The 24,615-nt window shown below is 48.0% G+C and overlaps 1 protein-coding gene across 1 annotated transcript; it reads left to right on the forward strand.

Moving 5' to 3' along the window:
- Positions 1-534: 534 nt before the first annotated feature.
- On the forward strand, positions 535-23,008 carry LOC311342804 (protein crumbs homolog 2-like; the record flags this gene model as incomplete). The annotated part of the gene is made up of 13 exons (XM_084467633.1): positions 535-592; positions 4,644-5,264; positions 6,924-7,119; positions 7,851-7,990; positions 8,800-8,985; positions 9,451-9,564; positions 16,490-17,464; positions 18,180-18,727; positions 18,953-19,118; positions 19,969-20,836; positions 21,666-21,782; positions 22,365-22,491; positions 22,787-23,008. 13 exons carry the CDS (start codon positions 535-537, stop codon positions 23,006-23,008), a joined length of 4,338 nt encoding a protein of 1,445 aa, XP_084323759.1.
- Between the last annotated feature and the right edge of the window lie 1,607 nt (positions 23,009-24,615).

Here is a 24,615-nt window from a genome sequence, read left to right on the forward strand (position 1 = left end):
GTTGCAAACAATGAAAAAAGGGAAAATCTTTAAAGAGAGTGTGAGAGAGAGAGACAGAGAGAGCAGAGACAGACCAACATAGCCTACTGACAGAGAGAGAGAGAGAGAGAGAGAGAGAGAGAGAGAGAGAGAGAGAGAGAGAGAGAGCAGAGACAGACAGAGAGAGAGAGAGAGAGAGAGAGAGAGAGAGAGGAAGAAGAAGATGGGGTAGATCCATAAATCCTCTCTCAGACTCCGCATCCAGTGGAGTCCAGTTCCAGTGTTTCTCCTCCTCCTCCTGCTCTGCTTGGGGGTGATTTACTTCAGCCTGACTTACTCTCCAGGGTAACGTGCACACCCACACTATTCCACACACACTCTCAACACACACACACACACACACACACACACGTTCACCACACGCAGACACTCACGCAGAGACCCACAGGCAGGAGCTCTCTGTGGCCCCCAGAGTTGGAGGAGCTGTTAGTGAGGAGCGATGCTGGACAGGGGGACCACTGGCCGGACTACAGGACTCTGAGGACCCTGAAGACCATGGCGTTAAGACGGGACGGGTCCCAGCGGACCTCAGTGCTGCTGTGGGTGCTGCTGGGTAAGAGCGCCAGCACCCTGCGTGTATGTGGGGGAGTGTGTGTGTCTGAGTGTGTGTGGCAACGTGTGTGTAAATGTGTAAGAGTGAATGAGGCATCACGTTAATATGAACCTCCACGTGTTTACAATGCGCGTGTGTGTGCGTGTGTGTGTGTGTGTGTGTGTGTGTGTGTGTGTGTGTGTGTGTGTGAGCTTGCTTGCTTGCGTGTGTGTGTGTAAACTATTTTACAAGTTTACATAAATTATTTTGGTTCATTTGAAAGGTTGTAAAAGTGTTAAGGGGATCAATAAACTAATCAACAACAGTTTTACTGAGCTGGTTTGGTAACTTATACCAAACCAGCTATTATTCTAACTAGAGATAAGGAGATAGAATCCCGTATCTTTGGTTAGAATGACTAGAGGTATGGAGTTGTTCTAACCAGAGATAGGGAGCTAGGTGGTAATTAGCCTGTGTGGATGCCCGTCCTTAGCAGTGGGGGTTTGGGGGTCCCTGTGTGTGTATGTGTGTGTGTGTGTGTGTGTGTGTGTGTGTGTGTGTGTGTGTGTGTGTGAGAGGGACCCTGACCTATATTTTCCCGTGCCATTCATGTGTGGGAAGCAGTTGAACCTTGTTTAAGCCGCGGCCGACTGCAGGGCCTGGTGGGTGGGTCGCAGGGCGGGGGGGGGGGGGGGGGGGTGGGGTGCCGGGCAGGGGGGGCATTGTTGGACATCACCATAGCAACGCTCTAAGGGTCCGACTGAACTGCGTCTGTATTTTTTTGTGCAGCGTGTGAATGGTGGGAGGGGAGGGGGGGCCTTCTCAAGGGGCATAGCGAGCGACAACATTAAGACGGACTCGGCGGCAGTTGTTATTAAACACAACTCTCGAGTTCAGGCACTGTTTGACACTGTTTGACACACCCTTTTTAATTGTGTTTAATGTGTCAATGAAACACGTTTTAATGAGTCAACGCAACCTGTTTTAATGTGTCAATGGAAGATGTTTGAATGTGTTAATGGAACATTGTTGAACCAGTTTTAATGTGTAAACACAACGAGTTGTAATGAGTCTGAACCAATTCGGATGGGTCAACAGAAGGAGGTGGATGATTTTAAAGCAGTTCATGGTGCAGTGCTTTAGACGTAACCATGCACCATCTCCAGGGACAAAGGAATGCTCATCTTGGACTCTGAGTGTACAAGCGTGACTCATGGGGGTGATGGTGGCGGGAGGGGGGGCTGTGCATTTTTGGGTCCAGCCCCGGGTAACCACCTGCGGTGAATGATGTGAGGGACAAAGATCAGCCCGGGAGCCTTGGCAGCAGACCCCGGGTCTTCTGTGTGTCGGGACATCAGATGTTGTGATGTGGAGACGTGAGCGTTCATATCTTATAAACATTAGTATGTTGACAGACCCACACTGTAGTATTTCTGGACCGGACCCAAATGCAGACACAAACTCAAGAGGAGATATTGAATAAAGGTAATGCACCAGTTCCAAGAACTGGCACGGTCAAAATTAGACAAAAAACAACCAATTAAAGAACAAGCTAAAAACACTTGAAAACTAGAATTCACTGGTAAGACAGCAAGCCAAGGAACAGACAAGGTCTTCTAGCTTTGACAACAGACAGTTTGACAAAGTCAGGGTCGACTTAAATATATGAGGCAAAACGCAGGTGGACACAACAAACGAGTAAACACAACAAATAGTTCACACAACCACAGTGAGTTAACACAGGCCAGACCACTCAGGAAACAAGACTCAGGGGAGATGGAGGACATCTGGAGCCGCTGCGGCGGAGGGGATGGTACATGATTGGTTAGGTGTCATGACTAAACAACGCCTTGTTTATGAATGGCAACGTTCATTCCCATTCATCAACAAGGTGTTGCATTTTTCATACACACTCACTGAGGAAACACTATGCTATGCTCTTCTAATCGAGGAGGCTGCTGTTGTTGTTGTTTACATTAGATAAGATAGTTGTTGTTTATATTTAGAGAAGATAAGCCAAGACAACTTTAGTAATCTCTGGAGGGAATTGCAGGTGGTACAGCAGTGCAGCATTAACAGAAAAGTGCAAACAGTAGAAGATAACTCATGAAATGGGAATAACCATATATTAAATAGGTTATACATATACAGACAGGTTCTATCTGGTTCTGTTCTATTGTAGTAGAATCCTAACAGACAGGTTCTATCTGTTTATGTTCTATTGTAGAATAATCCTAACAGACAAGTTCTATCTGGTTCTGTTCTATTGTAGTAGAATCCTAACAGACAGGTTCTATCTGTTCATGTTCTATTGTAGAATAATCCTAACAGACTGGTTCTATCTGGTTCTGCTGTTCTGTTTATATCAGACTGGTACCTCCTGGTACAAGCGACGACATTATTGTGGGCCGACCCTGTATATAAGAGCATTTGACCCATGTGTGTGTGTGTGTGTGTGTGTGTGTGTGTGTGTGTGTGTGTGTGTGTGTGTGTGTGTGTGTGTGTAAGGTTAACATCAGTTCTCTGGAATGTGTCAGTTCAGAGCATGGATCAGTCTTATCTGCTGGACTCCCACTTAAGAAGGCAGGAGGAGGAGGAGGAGGAGGAGGAGGAGGAAGCAGAGGTTGGGGGGAGGTGGGGGTGAGGTGAGGGGTGAGGGAGGTGGGGGGTGAGGTGAGGGAGGGAGGTGGGGGGTGGAGTGAGGGGTGAGGGAGGTGGGGGGGAGGTGATGGGTGTGGGAGGTGGGGGGGAGGTGATGGTTGAGGGAGGTGGGGGGGAGGTGATTGGTGGGGGAGGTGATGGTTGGGGGAGGTGATGGGTGGGGGAGGTGGGGGGGAGGTGATGGGTGGGGGAGGTGGGGGGGGAGGTGATGGGTGAGAGAGAGAGTTGGGTTCCCCTGTTCCCCGGCCCGAACAAACTACAGATGTTGGTGTGATTCCAATGACACACACATGTTGTAATATATAATGGAAATATTACAGAAAGATGTGTGTGTGTGTGTGTGTGTGTGTGTTCAGGTTGATAAATAAAGTGCACGAGAGATTGAGGGAACATTGGAGAGAGACAAAGACATGGGAGAGAGACAGAGGGAAAGAGAGAGAGAGGGAGAACTTGTTTGAGAGAAAGAGAGATGCCAAAGTAAATTGTGTGGGAGAGACAAAAACAGAAAGAGACAGATAGGGTATGTGTGAGGGAGAGAGAGACAGGAGGAAAGGAGAATAGGAAAGGAGTGAACAGGGGGAGAGGAGAAGACAGGAGAGGAGGAGAGGACCACAACTTATTCAACTCTGTTCTGAATGTGTGGCAGTGTGCTATAAGACCACAGTAGGTAGCTGTATCATTTATGACTCGATGGAACAGTTCATGTTTATCTGTATGTGTGCCGGTACGATATGCCCAGGCTGACCTCTGACCCCTAATAAGTGGACTTTGTTCCTCACACCATCTGCTTAGCCTGTAAATACACTTTTACTCGTCATCACCTCTGTGCAGGTCAAAGTTAAGCCTATCACTGTTAAGACTGTTTAAGACTGTGATGTATTTCATAACAGAGCATGTATACTGCCGTACACTAGACCTGCCACTTTATAAAATGATCTGCTAATAAGACATGCCAATAAGTCCGGAATGAAGAGATCTTAATGTTCTGGACACATTCAAGACACAGACAAAACAGTTGTTCCTGTTAACAATATAGTGCTATTTATGATGTTCATAATCATTCAATGCACAAGTCACCTACAACGGACAGTTACATGTATATAGTATGTTTATCTTATTCAAATAGTTTTTTTATTATATTTTATTTCAATTGGTAAATTTATTTGTATATATATTCTTGTTTTGCACTCTCTTTTCCCACTGTACTGCTGGTCACTTGTGAATTTCTCCTAAGGGGGATTAATAAAGGACTATCTTATCTTATCTTATTCATTCATTATTAAACACAAGGCAAAAACAAAGTACAAATAATACCATTGCGTGTCCTAAATGAGTCTGTGTCAGTCTCCCTGACGTTTGGACAGTGCATGTAAATGCATATGAATCTGGGTTGTTTTGTTGCCTCCTCCAGGTCTGCTGTGCGAGCAGACTGAGCAGCTCTGTGAGTCCACTTCCTGCCATGAGGACCAGAACTGCGTTGTGCTGCAGAGTGAAGCAGTGATGTCCCGGCTGCAACAAGACTACCTCTGTCTCTGCCCCCCCGGCCCTGACCAGCCCCTGATCTACATGGGGGCCGCCTGTGACCAGCTGCTGGACCCCTGCCTTCTGGCACCCTGCGGGGACTGTGGCGGAAGGGCCGGGACCCTGAACTACACCTGTGCCTGCCCCCTGGACCTGGGGGGTGAGGACTGCAGCATGCCGCAGGAAGCGTCCCACTGCTCCAACGAGACGTGTCAGAATGGTGGCGCCTGCCTGGAGGGCGACGTGGGCGCCCTGCCGTGCCTCTGTCCCCCGGGATACACCGGAGACTTCTGCCAGGAGAAGGTGGACGAGTGTGCGTCGGGGCCGTGCCGTAACGGGGCCATCTGCCGGGCTGGCGAGGGCTCCTATAGCTGCTTCTGCGTGCCGGGCTTCCAGGGCTCCCACTGCGAACTGGACATCAACGAGTGCGCATCGGCCCCGTGCATCAACGGCGGCTCCTGCCTGGACCAGGTGGACTGCTACCGCTGTGAGTGCGCCGCTGGATTCAAAGGTAGGCTCCACCTCACTAGTTCACTATTCACTACTCTACTGGTAGACTGTTGACATCTGAGGATCAAACCCACAACCTTTGGGCTGGGAATCAAATGCCATAGCATATAATCCTCTCACTGTGGACAGAGGAAGTTACCGTGAGCATGGGCTTTCTTCCAGCCGGTATTAGCTTCTAGTCCCTGGAGCAGCAGTACGCCTGGAGAGGAGAGGACCATCCTAGTTCGGATCTAAACCTAGACCCAGATATACAGACCAGGTATACACACCAGAGGTACAGACCAGAGATACAGACCAGATAACTGACCAGAGATACATACCAGAGATACAGACCAGAGATACAGACCCAGTGGTACAGACCAGATAACTGACCAGAGATACAGACCAGAGATACAGACCCAGTGGTACAGACCAGATAACTCACCAGAGGTACAGACCAGATAACTCACCAGAGGTACAGACCAGATAACTCACCAGAGGTACAGACCAGAGGTACAGACCAGAGATACAGACCAGAGGTACATACTAGAGCTACAGACCAGAGGTACAGACCAGATAACTCACCAGAGGTACAGACCAGAGATACATACTAGAGGTACAGACCCAGAGGTACAGACCAGATAACTCACCAGAGGTGCAGAACAGAGCTACAGACCAGAGGTACAGACCAGAGATACAAACTAGAGGTACAGACCCAGAGGTTCAGACCAGATAACTCACCAGAGGTACAGAGCCAGGGTTGGTGTATCCTGTCTAGACAAGAGAATCCCGGTTCTGCCCAGAGGGAAGGCTGCTGTAATGAAAGTGGAGGCCAGCTTACTGGGGGTACCTGCGCTGTGGAGAGCACAAGCGCCGGAGGACAATCTGCACTGCAAACCGTGGTCTACAGGGGAGACTTGTAGCAGCAACCATCAAACTGACAAGAGAACAAGCTCACAATCAGACAAACAATCAGGCGGACAAGCAAATTGCTGCACTGTTCAGATAAATTAAATAGTTTTTAATCTTTCTGGAACATCAAAGGCTTGTTTTTCTGACACTATAAAAAACACAAATCAGTAAAGTGGAGAGCATTATTCTGTTTATTTATATTAACAGAATGGAATAGAGCTCTAGACTGAGGCTGCTACCTCAATACTGCCCTCTACAGCTGGACCAGTGGTGCTGGAATCCTGTCCTCAATCTGCTTTAAACATCCCTACCTCCTGATGCTTATATATACTTATCTAATGTAATTTTTGGGTAAGGTATTTTGTCTTTTTCAACTTGTATATTGGTTTGTATCAATATTGAAACTGTAATGTAATTTATCCTATGGGGGATTAATAAAGTTGTATCTTAATGTTTCTGTTTTTGTTACCATCCAATGGACTATGGATGTAATCTAGCATGTCAGCTAACTCTGACATGTTTACTTCTGATATCTTTATGAATGTGCTCTGTCCCTATTTAAATAAACAAATAAATAAAAACCTATAATGGTTTCTACTTACTGCTACTGTTTTTATGCTTTTGTATGTTTTAAACTGCCTTGTTTTGCTTTTGTAAATAGTATTTGTTTATCTATAAAATAAAAATCGAAATAAATCTAATACTCTAATAAATCTCTATATGAATAAAATGTAATAATATGATGTTATATTATAACGTGTGTCCTCAGGGCTGAACTGTGAAGTGGAGGTGGATGAGTGTGAGGTGCGGCCGTGCCTCAACGGCGCCACCTGCAGGGATCACGTGGGCCACTACTCCTGCGACTGCGTGCCCGGGTTCCAGGGACACGACTGCCAGGTGAACACGGATGAGTGTGAGAGCGGACCCTGCCTCAATCAAGGAGCCTGCATCGACCTGGTCAACAGGTACACACACACACACACACACACACACACACACACACACACACACACACACACACACACTCAACCAAGGATCCTACATCGACCTGGTGAACAGGTACACACACACACACACACACACACACACACACACTCAAAACCAAGGAACCTGCATTGACCTTGTCAACAGGTACACACAAAAATGCACCCGCATGCACACACACACACACACACACACACACACACACACACACGCACAAACACACAAACGCACGCACACACAAACGCATGCACACACAAACGCATGCACACACAAACGCATGCACACACAAACATAAACAAAACAATGATTTCCTGTTTGCAATATAATCAATACTATTGATCTTGACAAGAACAAGAAATTTGTTAGAAATAAAAATAATAGATACATTTATAGAAAGAGTATCACACAACATTTGAATACAAGAAAGCTGAATTAAAAGGTGTGTTTTTAGTTTAAAGACTTGACAGACTGTTCCTCATATGTGTGATAACCAGATCCACCAGACAGATGGCTTTTCTTACACTCTTCAGTCTGGTTTGTGAGGACTGTGGTGGTCCCCATGCTTTTCTTACACTCTTCAGTCCTCTGGTTTGTGAGGACTGTGGTGGTCCCCATGCTTTTCTTACACTCTTCTGTCCTCTGGTTTGTGAGGACTGTGGTGGTCCCCATGCTGTTCTTACACTCTTCTGTCCTGTTTGTGGGGACTCTGCAGCTTCCAGTGTGACTGTGTGGGGACCGGCTTCACTGGGACACAGTGTGAGGACGACATCCCAGAATGTGCGTCCAACCCGTGTCAAAATGGAGCTCACTGTCAGGAGGGCGTCAGACAGTACAGCTGCCTTTGCTACCCAGGTACCAACACATGCACCCACACACACACACACACACACACGCACCCACACGCACACGCACCCACACACACACACACACACACACACACACACACACACACACACACACATACATACATACATACATACATACATACATACATTTAAGCAATAGCCACGACAGACTGTGGAATGTTCTCATTATACCACAGTTAAGGGGCATTGTTTGGCCGGACACGCAGCGGAGGGACGGCGACCCCCTTAACTGTGGTATAATGAGAACATTTCACTGACTGAAGTCATCTATTGATTTTATAAAACGGTTACATAAGTATGGCGAAATGAAAGTCTTAGACACAATAAATTTTGAAAAAAGTCAAAAGAGCATTTATTTAACAAATACAAAAATGTAGTCTCACCGTGTGCCTATTGCTTTACAACATTTCCACCCTCTCCATCAATCAACATATTTTTAGGCTTCAGTGAACTATGCTATCGCTTTTATAAATAATAAATAAACAACAGTTTAAAGTTAGGCGCGATACGGAACTCTGCAAATTGATTGGACGTCATAGCAGTTATGTATACGTCCATTAAACAACTGTTAGGAATCAGATTGCTTGATTTAAGCCACCCGTTTTATAAATATATATATACACACCTTATTCAGAATTATCTGAATAACACCTTATTCTTATTCCAGCAGAATCAAGTATTCAACAATGCTGTTGTAAAATCTGTAATAAACGCTAAAAGTTTAAAATACTCCTCAACATGCAAGTCCTTCTGACGGTAACCCACCCTGTGGATGGGTGCGTTTCTTTTGTGAAGGCTATGAGGGTGAGCTCTGCCAGGTGGATGTGGATGAGTGTTCTGTGGAGCCGTGCCACCACGGGGGAGAGTGTTTTCAGCGCTCCCTGCTGGAGAACTACCGGCGTCTGGCCCAGCTGCAGGGGGAGGAGTTCAGCTACGCCCAGGCAGCCGGCTTCATCTGCCACTGCAAGCCAGGATACACCGGTACACAAAACAAACACACCCTGCACTATAGTAGGGTTAACCCTTGTGTGTGTGTGTGTGTGTGTGTGTGTGTATGTGTGTGTGTATTTGTGTGTGTGCATGCAGGCACATGCATTTGTATGGTTGTTCATAGCACCTAATTAAAGCTATTGGGTTTTTCCACACGTTCACTAGAGTTTTCTTTATGTGTAAAACAGTCTTAAAGGTCCCATGACATGCTACCAGGTGTGGTGTGATTAGCCGTTACAAGTCGTTTTGAAAATCTGGCTCTTTTGACGTCTCAAGTGGACGTGTCCACCTAGATGTGTGACGGATAGATGAGCAGCGTTTGCTACAGTCCACCGGGTAGGCTGGTAACGGCTTGTAACGGCTAATCACTCTCACACCTGGTGGCATGTCATGGGACCTTTAACAGTAAACTAAACGTGGGAACATTAACCCTGTTCCGTGTGGCCCCTCCTCTAGGAGAGGACTGCTCCGTGGATGTGGACGAGTGTGTGTCTGCTCCCTGTCACAACGCCGGCAGCTGCATGGACCTCGTCAACGCTTATCAGTGTGTGTGTCAAGGAGGCTTCACAGGTAGGCCAATACAGGCACACACACACACACACACACACACACACACACACACACACACACACACACACACACATGAACACACATGAACACACACACAAACACACACACACACACACACACACACACAGGCACATGCACACAGACACCCACACATACACACGCACAGACATACACACAAACATGTGCATGAATGTGTGTGTCTGTATGTCTGTATGGGTGAGGGAGACATTCTTCTTATGGCCATACTTAGCTGTTAACATTACTTATTACACGTCTCTTCTCAATGCTGTGGAACGCTCCGTTCACTTGCATGGGCCTCGTTCCCGACTTCCGGTGGTGAATTATCTTTCGATGATGACCGTTGCTATGCATATAATGACCGCTGTAAAGGAAAATTGATTTTTTCACGTCTTTCGTATCACTCCGCAAGTAGTCCGGTAACTTATCAACCCCAGCGTATTCGGTTGCTAAGCGACGTCAACATCTTTGGACTATTTCTTTGCTGATCAACACCACGCATGCTGGTAACAAATAAATTGTAAAAAGACACACTGTGTAAAGGTTTTTTTTCGTTTTGGCAAGTAGCTGTGTAATAAGCGGGATAATGTATAGAACGCCGGTCATTATCTAAAATAAGCCCCTTTAGGGCGAAGCAAGACCCCTCAGCTGTTGGTTGGTGTCCGGTTCGCCCTGTCGGGGCTTATTTTCCCGATAATGACCGGTGTTCTATACATTATCCCTTACATATGATGACAGGATTAAAACAATGATTTATATTTTAATGGTGATTAATATAATTAATTTATTGATTAAAAATTGCAAATATAAGTGGGGTTATATAAGGGGTTAATCCCCCACCAGCCAATCATGGCTCACCTTCTGCCAAGGAATTAATTCCTCATTAGCAGAGATTACTCAGCGCCTCGTCCAACAGGGGGTATGGGGGTTAGGTCACCTGACCTCACGGTGTCCAATCAGGACTTGAGAAGACAAACTCCGCCCCCTCTCTCTGAGGAAACTTAGTGAGGGACTCAGGATAGAACCAAGAAGGTAGAGTCCATGATGGTCAGCTCAATAAACACACACTGAGCTGGACTGAGAGAGCTACATTAAATAAACTGGGATGAGAGAGAGAGAGAGAGAGAGAGAGAGAGAGAGAGAGAGAGAGAGAGAGAGAGAGAGAGAGAGAGAGACAGATGCAAGATTTAATAAATTAATTGAATCAAGAAACAAATCAAGTAAGACAGAACTAAACTAATAAATTACAGAAATTATTAAATTAAAAAATTTAAAGATAGTAGTCCACAGTCGTCACCAGTCCACCGGTGGCTGCTGTAGGGAGCCACAACGGGACGCGCTGCATCACCGTCAGGGTGGGGTGGAGGGTGGAGGTGGAGGGTGGAGGTGGAGGGTGGAGGTGGAGTGGTAGGAGGTGGAGGGTGGAGTGGTAGGAGGTGGTGGGTGGAGGTGGAGGTTGAGTGGTAGGAGGTGGAGGTGGAGGGTGGAGGGTGGAGTGGTAGGAGGTGGAGGGTGGAGGTGGAGTGGTAGGAGGTGGAGGGTGGAGGTGGAGTGGTAGGAGGTGGAGGGTGGAGGTGGAGGTTGAGTGGTAGGAGGTGGAGGTGGAGGGTGGAGGTGGAGTGGTAGGAGGTGGAAGGTGGAGGTGGAGTGGTAGGAGTTGGAGGGTGGAGGTGGAGGTGGATGGTGGAGGTGGAGTGGTAGGAGGTGGAGGGTGGAGGTGGATGGTGGAGGTGGAGTGGTAGGAGGTGGAGGGTGGAAGTGGAGGTGGATGGTGGAGGTGGAGTGGTAGGAGGTGGAGGGTGGAGGTGGAGTGTAGGAGGGGGGAAGCAGCATTCCTGGTCCTCTGAGCTGAAGGGCCAGCTGGAGGTCTAGAGGATTACCAGTCTGTCTGTCTGGAGGGAAGACAGGGGGAGGAGGAGGAGGAGGAGGAGGAGGAGGAGGGATGAGAGGCAGAGGGTTAAACCATGGAAGGAATGACAGAGGAAGGGAGGGAGAGATGGAGGAGAGGGGAGGAGCAGAGTGAGGGAGGAGCAGAGTACAGAAGAAGAGTGATGAAAGGGAGGGAGGGAAGATAGGAGGAATGAGAGAGGGAGGGAGAGGAAGGAATGAGGGAGGTAAGGGGGGCATGGCGCAAAGGTGGGCAGTGCTTCGATCGCTCCTGTCTGATGAAGGAGCAGAGAGGAGGGTGAGAGAGAGAGAGTGAGAGAGAGAGAGAGTGAGAGCGAGACGTGGCAGAAGTGAGTGTGAGGGGACAGAGAGAGGTAGGGGAGAGGACCCTGAGGGTTGTAGGAGTGGTGAGGGTCCGCTAGTCTTGGGTCGCGGGGTCAGCTCGGTCTCCCGGGGTGTGTTGGAGGTATGGGGTGTGTTGGAGGTATTGGGTGTGCTCTGCTCTCTCTGCTGCTCCTTTCTCTGGTCGGCCAGCACCACCTCCCAGGTACCGTAGCTCTCTGACTCATCCCCACATAGCATTACTCTACAATGACTAAGAAACCATTTGAACATAATGTTGAGATTGTTCCAAAACGATGTCCATATTGTGTAACAATGTTAGTGTCTGTTGTTGGGTCGAGAAAGGCTTTAAAGTTAAGAGAGGATGATGATCTCTTAGGTTTAATTACATATAACAGGTGTCTGTGTGTGTTTGGGAGGAAAGAGAGCGAGAGAGAGAGAAAAAGAGAGTTACAGTTACAGAATGTGTTGTCGGGTATAGGCTTGAGTATTGCGTGTTTTTTAGGGTGTAGGAGTCATGGTAGAGGAGACAGGTTGTGTATGTTAGGGTATAGTACTCAGGCTATAGGGTATAGGAGATAGGGTATAGGGTATATGAAACATGTAGGGTGCTTGTTAGGGTTTAGGAGACAGTGTATAGGAGATAGGGTATAGGGTATAGGAGACATGTTGTCGGTGTATGTTAGGGTTTAGGAGACATGGCATAGGGGTGTATGTTAGGGTTTAGGAGACAGGGTATAGGGTATAGGAGACAGGGCATAGGGGTGTATGTTAGGGTATAGGAGACAGGGCATAGGGGTGTATGTTAGGGTTTAGGAGACAGGGTATTGGGTGTATGTTAGGGTTTAGGAGACAGGGTATAGGAGTCAGGCGGCTGTGAGGACGATGGTAATGAAGGTTGACTGCTGCTGCCACGGCTGGGCGTGGAAAGCCACTTGATGAGGCGACAGTGTGACTCTGAGGAGGAGCTTAGCCTATCCTCACGACACACTGCGAGACGCCCTGCGTGGGAGACTGCAGCTCTGATGGGCTGGGGAGCTGTAAATCAACAGCAATTGTCCACAGTTGTTGTTGATTTGCAGCTCTGATGGGCTGGGGAGCTGTAAATCAACAGCAATTGTCCACAGTTGTTTCCTCTCTCTCAAAATAATAACAAGGGGAATGTTCATCAATCTGTGTTTAATGGCATCTGGCGTGGCCTAACAGAGCACTAATGCCTCTGTAACTGCATTTATTAGTAGCTTGGTTTGTTACTTGTCACTGATGGTAGAGTTGTATCAGCACGACGCTTCCTGCTGTTGCTGCTGTCTTCCAGTGTATAGTCACATCATCCTCAGTGTGTTCCAGTGTGTAGTCACATCATCCTCAGTGTGTTCCAGTGTGTAGTCACATCATCCTCAGTGTGTGTTCTAGTGTGTAGTGTGTTCTAGTGTGTAGTCACATCATCCTCAGTGTCTTCCAGTGTGTAGTCACATCATCCTCAGTGTGTTCTAGTGTGTAGTGTGTTCTAGTGTGTAGTCACATCATCCTGAGTGTGTGTTCTAGTGTGTAGTGACATCATCCTCAGTGTATGTTCCAGTGTGTAGTCACATCATCCTCAGTGTGTTCCAGTGTGTAGTCACATCATCCTCAGTGTGTTCCAGTGTGTAGTCACATCATCCTCAGTGTGTGTTCTAGTGTGTAGTGTGTTCTAGTGTGTAGTCACATCATCCTCAGTGTCTTCCAGTGTGTAGTCACATCATCCTCAGTGTGTTCTAGTGTGTAGTGTGTTCTAGTGTGTAGTCACATCATCCTGAGTGTGTGTTCTAGTGTGTAGTGACATCATCCTCAGTGTATGTTCTAGTGTGTAGTCACATCATCCTCAGTGTGTGTAGTCACATCATCCTCAGTGTGTGTAGTCACATCATCCTCAGTGTGTGTGTAGTCACATCATCCTCAGTGTGTTCCAGTGTGTAGTGACATCATCCTCAGTGTGTGTGTAGTGACATCATCCTCAGTGTGTTCCAGTGTGTAGTGACATCATCCTTAGTGTGTTCCAGTGTGTAGTCACATCATCCTCAGTAGCCGTGTTTACGTGGACACTTCTGATCCGATTAGATTTCTAATCGGAATAGATCTATTCCTATCATACAATCCGAATGTACTGTACATATGGCTTTTACAAAAGTCGTAAGCGAACGTTCTGTCTCTCGCGCACACCTGACACATCTGGACCGGCAGCGACTTAATGGACGTGTTATCACTATTTGGCATTTTTATGTATTTGATTTTAATGAAAGCCCAGCAGGAGAGAGCTTTTCTTTGCCTGCTCCTTCAATTAAGAAGGAGGACAACACAGCGACATCAGTTTCTCATCCAGTCTTATATCTACCCCCTCCTCCGCCGCAAACAGGCCTACGTATTTGGATGAGAGTGCGCAGCCAAGACTGTTGGGAAAGAGTGCTGTTATGTAAGGGATAATGTATAGAATGCCGGTTATTATCGGGAAAATACCCTAATTTCCAGACTATATACAAGCTGCGGTTTATAGGCCTACACAAATTTTCCCAAATTCTGTAAACTATGCGGCTTATGCATGGGTGCGGCCAATACATGGGATTACAGTTTTTCAGTTAATTAGGTTATTTAAAAAAATCTTTCCCGAAATGTTCTTTGCTACGAATCTCTTTAGGCCTATACGTCTTCGTTGGTAAGGTTGGTCTGAAGCACTCGTAGAACCTTCTTAGCTCTACCGTAGTGATGTTTCAGATCCTGACACAGTCTCCGCCACTGTACAGTAACCTTTATAAATCCCTGTGTTTCACCAATATACAGTCAAAAAACTCGCAACTTCAAAAAAATATTGTAATTTTTTTACAATTCAAAAATGAACAAAACTGTCTTCTAAATTAATGAAATAATACTGGGAAACGAATAAACCATTATAAGTTCAACGAGTGAACTTAATAAGCGGTCTAAATACTTTTTTCAACCACCGCCTCTTTGCCTTGAGGTGTGCAAAGCCCGCACGGCACACACAAACAGACAGTTGTGAGTTAAATTTGTCCATCGGGGAACCCGTCAATTCCTCTAATGCTGACGTTTAAAATAAATCAGCACCGATTTACCTTGATCTTCAGCTGTAGCCTTGCTGAACTCCCTGCATCCTCGCTGTCTTTATTCATTAATTATCATGGTAAACTAGCTCATTTGTGAACACCTCGTCAGGTGTTTAACAGCGACACGCACTCTGAGACAGTAGGCCTAAAGAAAGACAGGTCCTGTAGCTGCTATGCGCGTTTGATGTGCTCTCGCCGTTCTCCTGCACAAAAATAACACATGCCAAGCAGTAGGCCTAGTCGGTCTTAAAGGGGGAAAAAGCAAGTTCAAGTTTAACATCGATTTGCAGTGATCACTTGGCTGATGGGTTTTATATGCCTATTCATTACATAATTAGCGCAACTTGGGTGGCCTATATGGGTGCGGCTTATGCACAATTCAGTTTTTTTTAATACATAAATGAAAGGCTTGCGGTTTATCCTTGATGCGGCCTATGCGGGAGGTGAAGCGAAGGTGTCTTGCTTCTCCCTTGAGGGGCTTATTTTAGATAATAACTGGCAACGTTTTATAGGCTACATTATTACACGGCTACTTGCCAAAACGAAAAAATAACTTCACACGATGTGTCTTTTTACAATTTATTTGTTACCATTCGTAGTGTTGATCAGCAGAGAAATAGTTCGCCAAAGACGTTGACGTCGCTAAGCAACCGAATCCGCTGGGTTTGTATAAGAATAAGTGTATACTTAAGCAATAGATCACGACAGGCCGTGGTATACGCTCATTATACCACAGTTAAGGGGCGTTGTCCGTCCCGACGCGCAGCGGAGGGGCGGCGACCCCCTTCACTGTGGTATAATGACCGTATATCACTGACTGAAGTGATCTATTGCTTTTATAAAACGGTTACGTAAATATGGCGAAATTAAAGTCATAGACACCCTCAATTTTGAAAAAGCGAGAAAGTCGGAAAAGCATTTTTTTTAACGAATACAGAAAAGTAGTCCCTCCTGGCTGCCGGCAAAGTGTACGGCGGTTGCTATGCAACACACTAGCGTCCTTCAGAGAGAAGGCTAGAGACGGTAGCTTGGTTCGCCGGCAATTTAGCAATTTAGAAGGCTAAATTGCCGGCGACCGTGTGCCTATTGCTTTACAGGCTTTTTTTAGGCTTCAGTGAACTATGCTATCGCTTTTATATATAAATAAACAACAGTTCAAGTTAGGCGCGGAGTGATACTGGACTCTGTAAACTGAACGGGCGTCATAGCTGTGTGTATACGCTCAATATACAACGGTTGGGAACCAATCAGATCGCTTGATTTAGGCCCCCCGTTTTATAAATGTCGATTATAGCGGACTACACCACCTCTTCTATTCCGCATAGAATTGTATTCCGATCAGAGAATTGTATTCCGATTGAGGCGTATATATATATGATCATTTTTTATTTCGATTGAGCTGTTCTTCCACTTCTAAGCATATCAGAAGTGTCCATGTAAACGCGGCTAGTGTGTGTGTGTAGTGACATCATCCTCAGTGTGTTCCAGTGTGTAGTGACATCATCCTCAGTATGTGTGTAGTGACATCATCCTCAGTGTGTGTTCCAGTGTGTAGTAACATCACTCTGCGGTCTTTCTAGGTGTGCACTGTGAGGTAGACATCAACGAATGCGACAGTGCGCCCTGTAAGAACGGGGCCACGTGCCAGGACGGCACCAACTCCTACACCTGCCGCTGCCCAGAGCCCCCGCCCGGCAGCGAGCCCTGGGGTGGCCTCGACTGCGAGGTCCCACTAGTGGGCTGCCGGGCGCATGTGTGCCAACACGGTGCCGGCTGTAAGCCCACACTGGGAGAAGGCGACCGGCACGGCTACACCTGCCTCTGCCCCTCAGGCTGGGCCGGCGACATTTGCAACACATCCACCAGCTTCTCCTTCGACGCGGCGGCCAGCTACGTCCACATCCAGCTGCCCTCGGACGATGGCCGCATCGGACCACCCTCTGATCCCGGCGCAAAGAAGCATGTCCAGCGGCTGCACATGAAGCTCCGCTTCCGCAGCACGCTGCCCAGCATGGTGCTGCTCTACCGGGGCGACGCCGCCAGCTCCGTCTCCCTGGAGCTGGTGGACGGCCGGCTGCAGGCGGAGGTGCGCTCCGGGGTGGTGTTGCAGGTCGTCCACCCTCTGCTGCTCAACGACGGGGACTGGCACCAGGCCAGCGTGACGGTGGACGGCGGGCTGCAGCTGGTGGTCCAGGGGCCACTCTGCACCACAGAGGGAGGGTGCGCCGTGGAGCAGGGAGCCCTGAACGACCTCCTCTTCCTCCAGCCCAGCTCCTTCCAGCAGCTGTACGTCGGAGGAGGGCTGGAGGAGAACCTCCGCTATACGACGAGTGGGCAGGGCTTCGTGGGCTGCATGGACGACCTCCGTGTGGAAGGGAGACGCTTGATGCCTGAAGACCTGAGCCGGGAGGACAACCGAGGCATGGAGCCGGGCTGCAACAAGAGGGACGTGTGCACTGAGGATGCCTGCACGGGCAGAGGGAGGTGTGTGGACATGTGGGTGAGGGCCAGCTGTGACTGCCACCGGCCCTACCATGGAGACAGCTGTGAGGAAGGTATGGGCTCGGCTACACATGCAAGAAACATGAATACCATGGTTCATAGAATTATAATAATAACATCGTAACATTGTTTATCGTTTGTCATCTGTCTGTGGTTCTACACCGGTGCCGCTCCAATATCCATACTTCCATGAGTACACTTAAACGTACGTACACTATCCGCACTCACTTAGTGTGCTGATTTTCAGATGTCAGAGTTTTCCAAATCGAATACTCTGTGGTGCACTAACCAGAAATTACGATCGCGACTGCCGCCGCGGCTCCTCCCCCGCAATAAACATCCCGCTTTGAATGGTGAACTCTTTAGGCATAGTAGCTATAAAAAGCTATAAAAGCTATTAAAACTACAAAATGACTCCATTAATGCGCCGATGTTGGCTCAGCCTGGCTCCACCCTCTTCCGCTGAGTAGCTAAGATGGCTGCTGTTGAGTACGAAAAGTGTGCATCAATCCACACTCCGCGGCTTGACCGTTTTGAGGACACCATCCAGGTCCTTTCAGTACACTTCTTTTCGCCCCGATCTTAATTGGAACGCCCTACGTACTCAAACTAAGTTTAGTGAGTACGGATAGTATGGATATTGGAACACAGCACCAGTCTCTTTGAGGTGGCATATATAGAATATGTACTAGTGCAGTACAGAATGTATATGACTGCCCATCAGGTTGAGTTGGTGTCTGCTTCCTCTCTAACCCTCCCCGTGCCCAGAGTTCTCCTCGGGGACCTTTGGTCGTGAGCAGACAACCAGCCACGCCTCCTTCATCATCACAGAGACGCACAGCGACAACTTCACCGTGTCCTTCCTGGTGCGCACCCTGCAGCCGTCCGGGCTGCTGCTGCAGCTGCGGCGCGGCGCCCGGCCCTACCTGACGGTGTACCTGAAGGAGGGCGGGGTGGCGCTCCACAGCCCCCACACCACGCTGCTGTCCGAGGCTGGCTTCGTGGCCGACGGCCTCCGGCACTTGGTGAGTCTGGAGCTGCGCTACGGTAACGTGGTGTTCCCCCGGGCGGGGAACCACCGCGCCCTGGGCAACGTGAGCGTGCAGGCCGGAGACGTGGCCCTCGTAGGGGGACCTCTGGCTGGGGACCAGGACACGGCCTCCTCCTGGGGGGGGCACTTCAAGGGCTGCCTGCAGGACATGCGTCTGGACCACAAGCGTCTGGAGATGGGTTTCGGCCCCCCTTCAGATGAGGGGTACCCCGTCGCCGAGGAGCAGGACGTACTGGAGGGATGTCACAGCGATGAGACATGCAAGGTGGATGGTTTTACTATTGAGTCATTTGATCTGAGCTTTTATCCAAATAGACTCTGAGTGATCACAGATACAAGTCATTGGAATTTTGGACGAGATTCCAGCAAAATACACAATGTTAACTGTGTCTGTAATCAACCAATGTTGGTCTTGTGTATTCAATAATGAATCCATACATGGTCTCTCTGTCCCTCTATCCCTCTGTCCCTCTGCGGTTCTCATCCCCAGAGCGAGCCGTGTTTGAATGGAGGGCGGTGTGAAGTGACGTGGAATGACTTTTTCTGCTCTTGCCCGGAGAACTATTCTGGACGTCTGTGCGAGACGCGCCTTTGGTGCGTGGAGAAGCCCTGTTCCAGCAGGGGGCGCTGTGTGGACCTGCCCGACGGCTACGAGTGTAAATACACCTCTGTTGTAATTTTGAACTAGAATATGTAAGGGATAATGTATAGAATGCCGGGCATTATCGGGAAATAAGCCCCGACAGGGAGAACCGGACACCGACGCGAAGCGGAGGGGACTTGCTTCACCCTGAAGGGGCTTATTTTAGATAATGACCGGCGATGTTCTATACAGTATCCCGCTTATTACACAGATACATACTTAGACTACTTGCGGAGTGATACGACAGACGTGAAAAAAATCCACTTTCCTTGACAGCGGTCATTATATGCTTAGCAACGGTCATTATCGAAAAATTATTCACCACCGGAAGTCGGGAAGGCCCATGCAAGTGAACGGAGCGCTCCACAGCATTGAGAAGAGCCGTGTAATAAATATATTTATTACACGGCTCTTCTCAATGATGTGGAACGCTCTGACTATTTCTCTGCTGATCAACACTACCAATGGTGTAGAAAGACACAGCGTGTGAAGTTATTTTTTCGTTTTGGCAGTAACCGTGTAATAAACGGGATAATGTATAGAATGTCACCGGTCATTATGTTAAATAGGCCCCTTCAGGGCGAAGCAAGACACCTCCGCTTCGCATCGCTGTCCTGTTCGCCCTGTCGGGGCTTATTTCCCGTTAATGACATATATTCTACAAGAACACAGCATGAAGCCCAAGATGATGAAGGTATTCACTGGGAGCTTAAACTCCTGGATTTGGTCTCAAAAAGTCTCAAAAAGTATTGCATATGCGATGATATTATGGGATTTAAGTGTGACCACCGTGCTGAATGGTCAAGCCGTTTGGTCCCTTAAAATCAGACGTTTTAGCGGCTAAAGCTTCTCTTGCCCCTCAGGTCTGAGTGAAGCATCCTTCCAGGACAACGCGCTGCTCTACAGCGTCAACCACTCACTGGCAGAGCCCGTCACCAGCGTCACCGTGCTGCTCCGCACGCGGGAGCGGAACGGCGTGGTGCTGCGTGCCAGCGGCCACGCCGAGGTCTTCTGCCTCGGCCTGCTGGACTCCTACCTGCTGGTCAAGATGCACAGCGCGGCCAGCCCCCAGCTCCTGGCCTTCACCAGTGAGACCCCCATCTCAGACGGGGCCTGGCACCACGTCCACCTGGCCATGGCCGACCCGGGCCAGCCCACGTCGGCCTGGCGCCTCAGCGTGGACGGGCGGCGGGACGGGGACTGGGCCGGCGGCCGGCGCGTGGGCGGGAACCTCAACTTCCTGAACCACAGCGAGGTGTGGCTGGCGGAGAACTTCACGGGCTGCCTGGGAGAGGTGCGGGTCGGGGGAGTGTACATGCCTCTGCTGGGGGCGCCGGACCCACCCCAGGGTGCCCGCTTCTCCAGGCGGGCGGGAAACCGTGAGCCGGCTGAGGGTTGCCGCGGCGATCCGGTGTGCGAGTCCCAGCCCTGCCTCCACCAGGGTGTGTGCCACGACCAGTTCCACCGCTTCAATTGCAGCTGCAGCCCTGGCTGGGAGGGGGAGCTGTGCGGGCAGGAGACGGACGAGTGCGCCTCCACACCCTGCGTCCATGGGACCTGCGTGGACCTGCTGGCCGACTACCGCTGCCAGTGCCAGCCGGGATACCTGGGCAAGGACTGCCGGGAGGAAGTAGACAACTGTCTGGAGTTCAGCTGCCAGAACGGAGGCCTTTGCCAGGAACCGACTAGAAGCTGCTCCTGTCCTGCAGGGTTTGTGGGAAAACGCTGCCAGTGAGTACTGCTGCATGCTGCTGGGAGAAGGAGTCCGCAAGGGGGGTCTTGGTTGACCACATAGGTGCTCTTTATGGGTTGGTTTTGGTATTAGTAACATGTGAGCATGTGGAGGTAACAGAGCTGATACGCCTGTGTGTGGTTGGTAGATTTTAAATAGCTGAGCATCCCGAAAATGTTGCTATTCATGTCACTATGGTACACCATGGATTATAGTGTTTGTACATCTTTATGTTGCATAAAGATGTATCTCTCTCAATGTTGCAAATCAACAAAGTTCATTATGCTCCCAGTGTGTTTCTTTCTGTACAAACACAAATTAACACAAAATATCCATGGAAAACATTAAAATGGAAAATATATAATGGCATGCACAAAACAACCATATTTTTGCCGTAACATTATATTTACTAAACAATATTTATTATATATTTATTTTTCATTATCTCTATTATTTTTGTCAATTTGTCAATTTGTCTATTTTAAATATTAAAACCCAAGTACCACCTACAGTAGCCCAAGGTAAAAAATACTGCCATGTGTGTTTAGGATCCTCCTGTGTCTTGGCCCTCCTTTACTTAGTACTCTCATACTTAATTAAAAGTGACGGCTAGATTACTATCCCAAGGTTAGAAAAACAACGTGACTGCCCTCCTCTTAATGACATCATGTAGGAGGACAAATTCCTTCATTAAGTTGGTAATGAATGTAAAATGTTAAAAGCATAAGCAGCCATGACAATCTAAATATGTCTTATTATATCACTTATGACACAGAGCCTTGTTTAAACTGATTTGAAATGCACTGTGTGTGTGTGTGTGTGGAATAGGTGGCGTTTTCCTCCGGTGGCGTGTGACGCAAACACTGAGTGTCTCAATGGCGGTGTCTGCATGGGAGGCCTGCTGGGGGGGAACTGCACCTGCAGGCCAGGATACACCGGACCCAGGTAGGAGAAGACCTTTAGACACATACTGGAATACATTCATACAGACTACATACTAGGGTACATACTAAAGAGTAGAGTACATACATAATGTTTTTTACTACTATACTAGAGAACATACTAGAGTACATATACTAGGGTACATACTAAGGTACATACTAGAGTACATACTACAGTACATACTACAGTACATACTAGGGTGCATAATATACAAGAGTATGTGTACTCTAGTATTTATCGTGTGTATGTGTGTATCGCTTACCTGTAAATACCTGTGTGTATCGGCTACCTGTATGTACCTGTATGTATTGGTAATCTGTGTTTACCTGTGAGTATGGGTCACCTGTTTATACCTGGGCGTATAAGTGTGCCTTAGTGTACCTGTCCTTAATTCTGTGTTGAGTGTATGGGTTAGCGGTCATTACCTGTCTATATATATGCCTATATATATATATATATACCTGCTATGTCCTCACCTGAGCATGTCATTCCTGATCTGGTCGGGCAGGCTGACCAGGATCTGAGGGAAACAGGGATTAGTCATGTGTCAGCAGGACTTGTGCTAAAGCTCTGGTGATGTTTCAGGTGTGAGGCGGACCTGGACGAATGCCAGTCTGACCCGTGTCTGAATGGCGCCACGTGTCTGAACAGACTCAACCACTTCCAATGTGTGTGTGTGCCAGGCTACAGTGGCAGACTATGTGAAAGCAACGTGAGTGAAACAACCATTCCACAGCCCTGGCTGGGTTATTATCACATCACAAATCATCTTGCTTATTTAGCCTATTTCATTGAATGAAGACTGTTCGCTCTCCATGAAATGTATTTTATTGATTGATATGAAGCACTTTGAGCTGCATTGTATGAATTTAGGGTTTATAAAATATGCATATAATAGGACTACAATTAGCTAGTTCTTTATTGACAGGGAAGTCTATTTCCATCTTCAAACCATCCAGGCTTTACTTCGTGAGACGTGATTTGACACACTCTCTCTCTCTCTGTAGAAGCTGGAGCTGAGTGAAGGTGTCCCATGGCTGGTGGTGGCGGTCCCCCTCACCTCCCTGTGTGTCCTGCTGGCCATCCTGGCCACATTCTTCCTGGTCCTCACCGCCCGTAAGAAGCGTCAGTCAGAGGGCACGTACAGCCCCAGCTCCCAGGAGGTGGCCGGGGCCCGTCTGGAGATGGGCAGCGTGCTCAAGGTGCCCCCAGAGGAGAGGCTCATCTGAGGGCTGGTCTGAGGCTGGTTTCAGGCTGTACAGGGACTGGTCTGGTCTGGTCTGGTCTTGGTCTACAGCTGATCTGGTCGGGGGCTGGTCTGGTCTGGTCTGGTCTGGTCTGGTCTGTGGCTGGTCTTGGCCTCGTGCTGGTCTGGAGCTGGTCTGGTCTGGTCTTGGTCTGGTCTGGTCTTGTCTTGGTCTACAGCTGATCTGGTCTGGGTCTTGTCTGGTCTGGTCTGGTTTGGTCTGGTCTGGTCTGGTCTGGTCTGTGGCTGGTCTTGGTCTCGTGCTGGTCTGGAGCTGGTCTGGTCTGGGGCTGGACTTGGTCTGGAACTGGTCTTGGTCTGGTCTTGGTCTGGAGCTTTTAAGGAGTTGGGCTACATGGGAGGAGGTTTGGTGGGCTGCAGTTTGATGGTCGGCCCCCCCATCTCCCTCCCACTCACTAGTGCTTTTGACCAGACCAGCAACTCCCAAAACTCTGATGATAGTGCTGTGTGTGAATACATAGAGCAGCTAAGGACGGTTGTGAATCTTCCAAGTGTCTGTGCCGCCGAGCTATGAGGTACTAGTGAAGAAAATCCAAAGGGAAAATATTTATTTTTAAAAAGGACAGACATATCCCTCGATCAAGTCCCTTTACTACTGACATTGCTGGATCTTGTTCCTCTGTGGTTCTGTTTGGGAGAAAAGTGTGGTCAACAAAGTTACTGAGAAGGTTTTAGAAGGTTAAAGACCGAAGTAGGAAGACCCTCAAACTGAGGGTGAAGTTCTGAGTGGGACCGTGGGATGGACACGAGCTGAGTTTTGATGGTGATGTATCGACCCACCATGGATGTGCACTATGTAGGTGAACCACTACACCAACCATTTTTGGTAAATCATTACTGTGTACATAGAGAATCTTGTTCTGTTGTCAAGTTCACAATGTGGATATACTGAGGTATTTTATAGACACTGAATATTTTTTTACTTGTCAAAAAGAAGGAGTTTCTGTTTTTCTGGAATTCTATGTGCTATTTGTATGGTATTGGAGTGTATATAAAAAACTGTTAACTTTGTAGTGAAAGATATCCCCAATGTTCCCAAAGAACAAAGCTTAGAGAGCAGCTCATTGAAACCTCTAAGTAATGATTTAAGATTTCTAAATAAGGGAATCAAACTTTATTCCTGAAAATATTCCATAATACTCTATATTCCATAATTAAGTCCAGGCTTAAAATTTTCTTGCAGTAATGACATTGTGAATTAATGTGTTTATTGTGTGCATAAAATTCCATGGTAAATAACCCAAAACGAATTATACTTTGACGCAATTCCAACTTTGACACTGCTGTCTTCCCAAATAGATCAGAGATCAGACCTTTTGCTTGGACTCCTAATTACTATAACAATAACATGTTATGTATTGGTAGCTCCGGACCTGCGGTACTCACATGAAGCTACTGCAGTCTCCACTCTCTCTGCCTTCCTGGTGCTGCTGTCAGACCACCCACAACCTGGTGCTGTCAACACTGAACTTAGTCCTGCTTTTAGAGACACTGTACACTGTTACTTTGAGCTACTTTATATACAAAAAAAGGTTAAAAGCTAACAAACTTTGACTGAGGCAACTGGTT

This window comes from Micromesistius poutassou (assembly GCF_964030765.1).
Source record: "Micromesistius poutassou genome assembly, chromosome: 5".
Classification (NCBI taxonomy): Eukaryota; Metazoa; Chordata; class Actinopteri; order Gadiformes; family Gadidae; genus Micromesistius; species Micromesistius poutassou.